Below are 11,689 nucleotides of genomic sequence, written 5' to 3' on the forward strand. Positions count from 1 at the left end.
AACACAATACCTTAAACAAGAGCAGAAATATACATATACATAGTGTAACAAAAATCAACCTTAAATTTGTATCAATATACCCAGATCCATACCAATGCAAAGTATTCATTTTTATAGCATATCCCTTTTTAAATGAAAACAGACATTTAAACCTTTCAAAGACTACAGAATATGGCATTTAAAATGTTTTAAGAGCTTAAGACTTTTCATGACATTGAGACACAACTTCTCCTGGCAGCACCAAGCTACTTCAAGAAGAAGATGGGCACCAAAGAGGCTCCTTATGGAGTTGGTTAGCCATTTGGGTAAGAAACTGCTCTTGCCTGGACTGCTTGATGTTATGCTGTGTGAGCTGGACATGCAGGACCCATAGAGAAATGACTACTGAACTTGCCTAAAGATGAGATGTTAGAACCCTTTGGGGTTCCTGCTTCATGAAAGAATAGAAAGAGTCTGCTAGACATTCTTCTGGACATAGCAAAAAAGTGACTGACAAACTGCCAATATAGACAGAACTGTCTTTGAAATTTCCTGTTTCATGGAAAAGTCTGCTGGATGCTATTGGCCTGTAGGCTGAAGATGGATATCCCAACGGTACAGAAGAACTTTGGGTGACTGTCTAGGCAACAAGATGCATCTGTCAATTCTAGAGTTTTGGAAGTTGCTTACAATGCACTTCCTGTTTACTTAGGTAATGTTATATCCTTCTGGAGTCTTTGATGGAGTTGAAGAATAGATATAGTTTTCCTTAGTTACAATAAAGAATAAAAGAGATATAAATATTGTAACTATAATTGTTGCTTGAAACCTGTTTTATTATATGTAATTTTTCTATGTTAAAGTTAAAACCTTCCTTCTTATTTAAACAGAAATGGGGGGTGATGTGGGATTCCCCTCTGTATTCTGTGAACACCATTAGTTAATAAAGAACTATCTTGGGCCTGCACAGAGCAGAATAGAGGTAGGCAGGTAAAACTAAACTGAATACTGGGAGAAAGAGTCAGAGTCAGAGAGAAGCCATGGAGTCTCCACTGGAGACAGATATGTTGAAACTTTGCTAGTAGGCTATGACCTCATGGTGATACACAGATGAATTGAGATGGGTTAAATTAAAATATATAAATTAAAATACCAATAAAAAGCTAGAGCTAATGGACAAAGCAGTGATTTAATTAATACAGTTTCTGTGTGGTTATTTTGGGAGTCAGGGTGGCTGGGAACAAACAAGAGGCCTTCTATTACAGTTATAGTTTTCCTTAGTTATGATAAAAGACAAATTAGATATAAAACTTTCCAGATACAAATAGACTAAGTATTTTAAGTGTAATTCTTGTTTGATACCTGTTTTGTTACATGTAATTTTACTGTGTTAAAGTTATAACCTTACTTTTTATTTAGACAGAAAAGGGGAGATAATATGGGAGGTCCTTCTGTATATGTGTTGTTCTTATTGGTGAATGAATAAAGCTGCTTTGGCCTATGGCAGGGCAGAATATAGCTAGGCTGGAAGAGAGATATAGAGAGAGTAGACAGAGTCTAAAAGATGCCAGGTAGCTGCTGAAAGAGAAAGATGCTAGAACACAGGAAACTTACTGGCAGGCCACAGCCTTCTGGTGATATATAGATTAATAGAAATGGATTAATTTAAGATGTAAGAGTTAGTTAATAAGAAGCCTGAGCCATTGACCAAGCAGTGTTGTAATTAAAATAGTTTCTGTGTGATTATTCAGGTCTGGGTAGCCGGGAATGAAAGAACAGTCTCTGCTTACACCACAGGGCTCATAGGGATGAACAGAGACTAAAGTGTCAAGCATAAGCTTGCATAAGTCTGTGATAGATATTCTGCATACATGTTGTGGCTATTTAGCTTGGTGTATTTGTGAGACTCCTAAAAGTGGGAGTGGGGATTGTCTCTGACTCTTTTGCCTAGTTCTACGACCCTTTTCCTCCTACTGGGTTGCTTTGTCCAGCATTGATATGAGGGTTTAAACCTAGTCTTATTGCATCTTGTTATACCTTGTTCAGTTGATATCACTGAGAGGCCTGCTCTTTTCTGAAGGAAAACAGAGGAGCAGTAGATCTTGGGGAGAGGGGACTGGGAGAAGGGGAGGGAGGAAATGCTGTGGGTAGGATGTGTTGTATGAGAGAAGAATAAAGAAAAAGAAAAAAAAAAAGCTGCCCAACTCAAGGTAGCAGAAGCTAGCAGTTTCCATAGCCAAGTATCCACATGATTTAATCCAGTTTTAGGAAACAGTCTTTACAGTGAGCAATTAAGGCTTGGTTAAGGAATTAACCACTAATGAGCCATTAATTCTAAACCACTATTGTACAGTTAACAAGCTGTGTCCAGATTTTTTTTTAAGAACCAGTCCCCAGTGAAGGGGACAATGTTAGTTGCAAAGCACACCATGGCTCCGCCTTTCCCAGGCCAGTTAGAACTGTAGCTAAGCACACAGACACTGTAAGCTATTAATTAATAGCATCTCCATGGAACTCTTTCTGTGCAAACCTCTGGGGAGGTGGGGGTTCCATGCATAGCCTAGGAATCTGCTGAGGTTGGAGAGTGCTCAGAACAGAGACAGAGAAGTGGGTAGGGGTGGGGCTAGAAGAGAGGTTAGGCTCTGAGGTAGGGAAGATGGGGTCATCACCACCAAAGGCAGGGGCCCCAGAGCTCCAGGGTCTGCAGCCCAGAGGTTGTCCTTGCACACTGCGCACAGGAGGGGTGTGCTCATTGGCAGCTGGGCTCTGGCAGTTTCTTTACTGCAATGTCAGATCTAGGAAGGGAGACTGGGATTGCTTCCCTCCCTAGCCGGATCCTAGATGAACTGGGATGGAGGGCGGGACTTACGTACAGTATGACGTTTTTCATTTGTATAAGATGCTCTTGGTTTGGTTGCCTACCTCTAGCTGTTGCTCTGTCCCTCTAGTTCATCCCATTTACCCCAAATGTGGCCCCTCTCGGTCCCAGGTTCAGATCTACCTGAATAAGTTTCAATACCAAGAGCCAGAAACTGAGGAGGGTACAGTCTGGGGACACAGGTCAGAATCAGTGGGCTCCGAACAAGGGGGGACCCTGCTCTGCCACTGCTCTCTGGACCCTGGGATCTGCAGACCTTTGACTGGAAGAGACTTCTTCCCCTGGGAGAGAAATTGGGCAGAGGGCACCACCATCAGAGGCCTAGAGCCTTGATATGGTGATAAACCAAATCCCTGTATGTAGAAACTGAACCTCCTACACTGATGCATGGGTGTTGGGGGTAGATGGGAAAGGGTGTGGCCATCTTGACTCTACCTTCTTCTTTACTGCCTTCTGATGCTCCGTTCTCTACTCTCTTGGGGTCTGCACAGCAGTCAAACACATTCTCAAAAGTAGAAAAGAAACTGCAGACCCGCTTCCCTGCAACTTCTGGCCAGGGCAGACCTGGAGTTCATCTTCCGGGGGGGGGGAGGGCTCTCCAAGGTCTTCCTCTTACAAGGACCAGTCCCAGCCCTAGTTAAAGCCTCCCTCCATCTGGGTTTTATCTCAGTACTCAGAACAGCTTCCCCCCTTGAAGTCTGTAAAACTATTCCCAACTGGTTCTTGCTTTCATTTTTATACTAACTGCTTGGCTTGAGCCAAACCTGCATGGGGTGACATCATTTTTTGAGGCAGTGATGGAGGACGACTGGGGAAACCTTTCATTCTGGGTCATCAAAACCTTCCTGCATCCCAAACCAGAGCCCTCAGTCTAATTTAGGAAGCCTGCACTCTGCCCTGGCCAGAGCCTCTTTGACCTGCTGAGTTATGTAAACCTCAAATTTGAGCACTGGTCCAGCTGTCCGAGGTCACTGGGGTTCTGGCCATTTTTGTGGCAAGCTGCTCTATCTCAAGACTCTGCTGTGCACTGGATCCCTCCCTCCACACACCTGCATGGGTGGTGGCCAGTGAATCTTCCACTGTTAGAGCCAAGGACCAACAAGAGATGGGGGCCTCTAAATCTCCTAGGAGGGTCCACAAAGCACTCAGGCAGCATCCACCCTTCAGGGTCTCAGTTTCCGATATGGCCAAGGAGCTCTCCTTAGGAACTGAAACAAGGAGAGCCCAGGGCCTCCAGTTGTTTGTTTCCATTCTTCTCCCCATATTTGTTTTTGTACGGTTGTCCTCCCCCTTAAGCCTGCTAGAATGGTGTCCTCCTAATTCATCTTCTGGGACTAGCACACCCATATTTCTGAGAGGAAACCATACCAGTAGCTGCGCTTCAGATATTGCTCAATAGCAGAACTCTTGTTTGTAGGTTCAATCCCCATAACACACACACATATGCACACATACACGCACACATGCACACGCGCGCCCGCGCGCGCGCACACACACACACATACACGGAGACGACCTCTTGTGCATAAGCATTCTTCTAGGAGATTTGCCTCTCCTCATGCATCCTGTCAGGAAGACACAGTTGGCCCCATTTCATAATCGGGAAAAGACACAACGACATTGTCCCAGTTTACACCGTGCTGTGTGCGAGCTGTCGTCTGGGTATGGCATGCATGTCAGGTGGCCTCTTGAAGCAGCTGTGATCACCTGCAGGACACCTGCACCAAGTGACTGTCAGCCCTGGAGGGACAGGGGCTCACCAGGCTGCTCCCTTTCGAAGGATTTATACAACTAAGAGTTGCTGAGTGGGAGGGGCCACATGAGGGGCACATTCACTGGCAGTTAGCAAGTTGTTGGGAGAGAGAGGAGAGAGAGAGAGAGAGAGAGAGAGAGAGAGAGAGAGAGAGAGAGAGAGAGAGAGAGAGAGAGAGAATGGGGGTCCAGGACAACAGGGATTAAACAGAGAAACTCTGTCTTAGGAAAAAGGATTATTTCGTGTGTCTCGGCCTCTATTTGTGTCTGCACCAGGCATACCTGGTGCCAGAAGAGAGCATGGGATCCCCTGGAACTGTAATTACAATGGTTGTGAGCTGCCATGTAGGTGCTGGGAGCTGGACCCAGGTCTTCCGGAAGAGCAGTCAGTTCTGTTAACCTCTAAGCCATCTCTCCAACCCCTATATATATTTTTTAAGGGCACAGCATTGTGAATGTTGGCCCAGTCCTGTAAGTAACCCCAGTTAAATTCGTCATTTAGCAAGTCACACAATGTCTGTCAGTGTTGGCGCTGGAGTCAGCAGATGGGCCAGGCCCTCCACGGTCACAGAGCACTGTCAAGAGACCCTACAGAGCAAGCCTTGTTTCACTGAGTCTGGGATGGAAGGCCGTGGAAACAACAGACGGGGACAGCAGGTGCTCATGGAGGCCTCTCAGGAAAGGGAAGATGCTGGTGGTTGGGAGGCAAGGTCCCAGTTCTGGGAGTGGGGTAAGCAGAGAGGGGTCAAGCAAGTGCACTCAGCTTGGACGAGTGGAAGCTGAATGTCCTGGGGATAAGTTGTTCCTATTAAAATTAGGACATAGGCCTGTGAGATGTGCCAGCGAGTGGAGGTGCCAGCGGGGAGATCTGATGATCTGAGTTCTGTGCCTGGATTCACAAGGCTGTCCTTTGTCCTACACACACACACACACACACACACACACACACACACACACGGTAGCATCAGTGTGCCTGAGCTCACACACACATGCACCCCCACAAAACAATAACATTTAAAGCCTGGCCATTCAAAGAATGGAATAGAAGATGGGTTAAGCTGACAGAGCCCGACACTCAATCCATTCTATAAGTTTATTTTTTTTTTTCTGGCTTAGAGATGATCACGTGTTATGTTCCATTTCCCCATAGACATCCTAGTAAGGAAAAAGTGCAAGTATCACTCTCTACATCTTGAAAAGGTAACTCAGTTTCTTGCCAGCACACTCTGGAGGTTTGGGGGTTTGGTCCTGGCTGTGTTTGTCAGAGCTCTCATATCCTGCAGGGCAAGGACTGGATCCCGGGTTACACCCTGTGCCAGCCTCCAGGTAGTCAACATGAAGCAGGCTTCTGTAATTAAGAGCATTCCGGGAGCAGAGCTAAGACAGAGAGGCCATTGCCACAGGTGCGGCCTTCTGCCTTGCTTTTGGTCAGGCAGAATCTTAATCACAGCAGAACCCAGTTGCCTTGCAGGTCTGCGGGAAGCTAGGGCCCATTTCAGGGAGGAAAAGAAACTGGAGAGCTGCACAGTATGCTAAGGACCCAGGGGCAGCTGCTGTTGGGTGCTAAGGTTCTCAGCTACAGGGGTGATGTAGTGGCTGTCCAGAAGGGATTCACCGCTGGACTAGACTCGGGAGCAGCTGCAGTTGGCTGAGATAGCAGCATGCCTTCCCCGCTCCACAGCCAGCTCCACCAAACCAAATGTTGAAAACATTCCAGTCAAGAAGGGCCTACCAGCCCAGCAGCCATAGGGAGCTCCCTGACTCCTGCTACCCTGCACCCTGTGCTCTTAGCAGATCTCTGACTTGTGGGATGCAGAGCTAATTGGGGAGAAGAGAGGGTCCACGGTCAGGAGAAAAAGTCTTTGCTCCAATCTTTGAACTAATATCACTTTGGGTGAGGGCTTTCACCAGGAGGGTGACTAGCAGTGATAGTATTAGCTCCCTAAAAAGGGAGGAGTGTGGGGGTGCTCTAATTCCACCTTAGAAAGTGGTGGACCTGCTTCCCACTGGGTCGAAGTAGCAAGGGCCACTGGCTATTAGCAAATAAGTGGGAACACAGGTGCAGTTAAACTTTAGGCTGCTGACCTCACATAGCCTGGGAGGGGGATTCGTTCTTGGAGCAGTGTTCTCAGAATTTGCACACACTCCCTGTGTTGCACTCCTAAAGCCCAGGCCCACCAGGTCCAAGACAGCATAGACCCCTAGATTCCTACCTTAACCCTCAAGCTGTAATCGGTGAGCACGCTTAGCCGGGCAACAAACAAATTTTTAATTTTTCTCCAAAATACTTTCAACTAAGTTTACAAACAGTTTCTTCAACTCTATTCTTCTGACTCTCCTTTCTTTCCAGCGGGAACATTCAAAGTCAAGATCCTTAGTCCCTCCCGCAGGTGGGCACTGATGCTTATGGGAGCAGCGGTGTGGCCAGCAGGACCTGCAGCTCGTCCCTCGTCCCTCCGGCAGCCCGGTTGGGGTTCCGTTGGTCTTTCTTGGAGCATCAGAAGTAGGCGCGAGTGTCCGACCCAAGGCTGGCCGGGGATTGCCCCAGGACTAGCAAAGAGAGCGTGGCCAAAAGGCAGGGAGCAGAGGACTTGCAACACGCTCCGCAGCGCCTCTAGAGGGCTTGCCAGGGCTTCCCGATGGCCTGGATATGCTCCTTGGCCTTCAAGCGCAGAGCGGCTATGCTGCTGTTGCGCGGATAAGCCTCTTCCAGCGAGAACTTGTCCCCGAATCCCGGAGCGCACGTATAGGCGGGCGGTGGCCCGAGCTGCTGCAGACCCGGGCCCAGGGGCGCGGAGTTCAGGAAGGGCGGGGGTGGCGTGTAGCTGGCCGGGAGACCCTGCGCCGGTGGCCCGAAGCCAGGCAGGCTCTGCAGCGCTGTGGCACCTCCACCCGGCAGCGGCGGCCCGAGCCAAGGCTCCAGGGGCAGGGCGCTCCCGGGAGGTCCGCTACCGCTTCCCGGGCCGGTCCCCAACGGGGCCAGAGAAGAGGAAGGCGGAGAGCGGCTGAAGGAGAGGAGGGGCGAGTCCTGCAACTTCATGGACGACACTTCCAGTTTCTCCTGCCGCCTCCACTTAGCTCGTCGGTTCTGGAACCAAACCTGCCAGCAGAAGCGCAGAGTCCTTCAGGATAGGGCGAAGGGCAGCAGAGTGAAGCCCCCACCCTGGGCACACCTGCCAGCCTGGCTCTATCCCTACCTCCCCCCCCCAAATAATCCTGGCACTGGAGTAGACCTCTGCTGGAAGGGCTCACAAGTTCCTTTACCTCCTTGATCTCTCCTCACTTGTACACCAAGGCTTTCTTTTACATATGCTCTCCTTTTTGCCGCTATCCTCTCTGACCCCCCTCTTTTCCTCACCCCATTCCTCCAAGTACCCCCTATCTCCTGTATGTTGTTGGTATCTGTTAGAGAACCGTGAATTTAACTAGGCGGCCAGACCCTTAGGACTTTAAAACCAGTTTCTGGGACCCTTTGGTCCTCCTGATGCTTCAGTTTGGGATCTTGCTTCTACTCTGCATGCGGTAGCTCTTGATTGCTGCTTCAGCCTCTCTGTTTTATCTGCCCCCTTTCTCTGTTACAAACACAGGAGCCTGGTAACTCCCATGTTAAAAATGCAACTGTTTCCCCTAGGTTTCTTTGACCTCGTGCGTATTTCAATCCCTGCTCTCTCGGCTTTATTTAATTGGCGCCTGTTGAGTATTTCTGAGGCTTCTATAAATTACTCCCCAAGATTACAATTGTTCAAGTGTATTATATCTACGTTCATATTTACGGCATTTTGCCATTTCTCGTCATATGTGGGGTCATTGTTGTGTAAAAGGGATACTGCTTTCTTTTTTTCACATACGGGAAAGTCCCTGCCAAGGACGCTATGGTTCCTTGCACTGCACCCTCCTCTACTGATTTGATACCCGTGTGAGGAAGGATGCCACGGCGGAGTTTTACCCTCACATTCCACTCACCGGCGAAACAGAAGCGGTTTCTTTTAGAGAAGGCTAGGAAAGAACTTTGGACAAGGTGTGCTTAGGGCTGAGTTTATGAAGAGAACGTAGAGCCCTGGACCGATGGGGAAAGTGGTATAAACAGGAGAGCAGAGAAGATGAAAACTCAGCCCGGAGTGGAGGAGGAACAAGCATGTGTGACCATGGAATTAGGGAGAAAAAGAGAACTAAATGTAAGTTTCTCCACATAAGGCACCGGCCACCAGGGGCGAGAGGGGGGGGGGGAGGGAGGGAGAGAGAGAGGAAGGGAGATTTTCTGGGGGAAGGGGAGGTGGTTCCCTGCCTCTTGAACTTCTCTGCGCCATCCCTACAAAATTAGTTGCAGTACTGGATCTAAGGTTGTGTGTCTGAAGCTTGGGATAGCTGGCTACCTACTTCTCTCCTGCTGCCCTTCATCCTGGAGGAGCCCCTCCTAGTCCTGTCACACCCTCTGATGATCTACTTATATGGAGAGAGAAGTTACATGCTGATCTCAGGAAAGCTACAGACCCTGCTCTCCAGAATCCCATACGTTGGTGGAGAAGGTAAAACCATTGAACAAGAGGTGTATAGGCAAACTTGGAGAGGAGAGAGCCCCAGACAAGAGCTGGGGCTGGGGGACACTGGGATGAAGCGTTTCCCCTCGGTCTTCATCCTCTCTCTCTCTCTCTCTCTCTCTCTCTCTCTCTCTCTCTCTCTCTCTCTCTCTCTCTCTCTCTCCTTATTTCCCTTCTCTGGACAGCAAATGCTGAAATGTTCAACTTTTAATGGAAACTATAGACTTGCAGTGCAGAACTAGGAGAAACTGAACTGTCTTTGGTAGTTCATCGCAAATCACGGTTAGGGAGCTCTCTGCCATAGACACTCCTGGGCCCCCGGGCTGCCTAACCACGAAAGTTCATAGAATCCCCGTTGCTGGGAAATCCTACGGACAAAAAGCCCATCTTGGTTCCACTCTCAGACACATTGAATCTGTTCTCACTGTCTCCCTTTCAGGTCCTTTGTAAACTCTCTCAATTTGGAAGCCCTCCCAGATTTTTCACAGATGACTAGCAAATATTTAAAGCGTCCAAATATTTTAATGATGGGGATTTTTTTTTAAAAAAGTTCATCTTTAATTAAAGCGAAAACTCTCGTACGATTAAAAAAAAGGAAAAGGCAGTGTAAAGTGAAGGAAAAGCCAGTTTCTTAAATCCGTCTAAAATTTTAACTGGCGGCTTAAAAGGGAAGGGAGTTTTCGTTTTGAACAAACGTGCGCAGTTGGTGACGGGGTGGGGGCAGTTGGGGGCTCTCAATCTAGTGACCCCCTGGCCGGTGCTTTCATGCTTCCATTCCCTTTGCCTTCAGCACACCCGCAACTCCTTTTCGACTGCATCTAATGAGCTGTCAACCTCTTCATCTCCCAAGCGACTGCCAAGTCCTTTTAGTTTAAAGCCGGGAGTCCCCTCCCCCAAAGGGGACATCTTACAGAACCAGACAGCTCAAAGGGTGGTACATGGGGGAAATGTGGACGATCTTAGATATTCCTTGGGCTCGGGGGCTGCCTAAGCACGGAAGGAACACACTAAATAATTGCAGTTTAGCCTTGGTCCTCCCAGGTTCCGGTCTATCAATCCTAGAACTTACCTGGACCCGCACCTCGGGTAGGTTAACCTTGCCGGCCAGCTCTTCGCGACTGTACACGTCCGGATAGTGGGATTTCTCAAAGGCGCGCTCCAGTTCGTGCAGTTGGTACGTGGTGAACGTTGTGCGGTTACGTCGGTGCTTCTTCTTGGGAGGTTCCTCCTCTGGTAGCTTCGAGTCACCTGCTGCTGGCCCAACAGGCAGTCCTGGGCTCGGCCGTGTCTCTCCCTGCTCCTTAGGGTAGCAGGGGCGAGAAGCTAGGGCAACAAGGCCCCAGGGGGTCAGTGACACTCGTCCAGGAGGCGCAGTCGCCTCCCCGCGGCCCTAGGGGTCCCAGTGGCGCCGGAGCTGTCCTGAGGAGGTCCTCGATGGAAACTATGTGGGGTCCCTAAGACTTCTCTAATCTCGGATCGGGCAGACCCGCTGACCTAAGGTCAAAGAAGAGGAACTCTCATCTTGCCGAGCACTTCAGGGGATTCACAGCGGGGGCCGTGCACTCACCTTCGTATTCCGGGACCAGCCCGGGGGCTGGCGGTGGGGAAGACTCAGTGCTTCCCGCTGGCGCCTTGGGGCAGGCGGGCCGAGCGCCCAGCCTGGGATCTCGTTCCTTTGCGCCCCTGGAATCCCTCTCTGTAGGAAAGGGGTCTAGGATCCCGTCGTCCTTGGTAAAGCCCAGGATGGCCTCGATGCTGTGCAAGCGCGAGGTGCTCCCGCCCGGGCTGCGGAGCAGGTGGCCAGCGAGCGAGAAGCTCCCGTCGGCCATGGCTGGCGAGCAGCCGGGCAGGTGCATGGGGAGGCGGGCGTGCACTTTGCGGACTGAAGCTCGATGCCAGTGTTTTCCAAGTGCGCACTTCTAGAACGTGCAAAACTGGACCAAAGCCAAGCTCGGCGGGCACCCGGCTTGGGCTCTGGAGATGGGCAAGCGCTGGGTCAGCAGTCAGTCGGGGTGCTGCAGCAGCTGGAAGTTTGGCCTGGCCTCGGGGCAACTGGAGCTCTAGAGCAAAAGACCAGTGTTGCTGGTCCGGGACTCCTCCTCCTCTCCAGACCCAGCCCTTTCCCTCAGCCCCTCCCTCTACAGAGGGCGGGTCTTTCCCCTGGTGAGCCTAGGGTCCTAGGCGTGCCACCCAGGCCTGCACCCGGAATGTCCCTCCATCTGATATTTTGATCTAGTTCAATTCCACAAACATTTTCCAGGTACCAGGACTACAAAGTTTGACAGCACTAGCCTCACTGGGGCAGACTTCCCGGGGTTCACCTCTCCTCTTTCTGGGTGCCTACCTCCTCCCAGAGCTTTCCACTCTGGACCGCCTCTGTGTGGTTCTTGGGAACTCCAGGCTCTACTGAAGGCTTTCCGGCTATACCTGGGCCATGAAAGTTAGTTCACAGGTCTCCCGACTTGAATCTTGCCCCTTCTTCCCCTTGTTTTTACATCTATGCTCCTGGTCTTTGAAGCTCCAGACTGCAGGCTTCTTTTGT

The 11,689-nt window shown here is 49.9% G+C and overlaps 1 protein-coding gene across 1 annotated transcript; it reads right to left on the minus strand.

The window, feature by feature from the left end:
* Window positions 1-7,223: 7,223 nt before the first annotated feature.
* Rax (retina and anterior neural fold homeobox) lies at window positions 7,224-11,003 on the minus strand. The gene is made up of 3 exons (XM_038329230.1): window positions 10,715-11,003; window positions 10,217-10,470; window positions 7,224-7,709 (listed from the first exon to the last, which is right to left on the minus strand). Exons 1-3 carry the CDS (start codon window positions 11,001-11,003, stop codon window positions 7,224-7,226), a joined length of 1,029 nt encoding a protein of 342 aa, XP_038185158.1.
* Window positions 11,004-11,689: the final 686 nt, after the last annotated feature.

Source organism: Arvicola amphibius, chromosome 5 (assembly GCF_903992535.2).
Source record: "Arvicola amphibius chromosome 5, mArvAmp1.2, whole genome shotgun sequence".
Classification (NCBI taxonomy): domain Eukaryota; kingdom Metazoa; phylum Chordata; class Mammalia; order Rodentia; family Cricetidae; genus Arvicola; species Arvicola amphibius.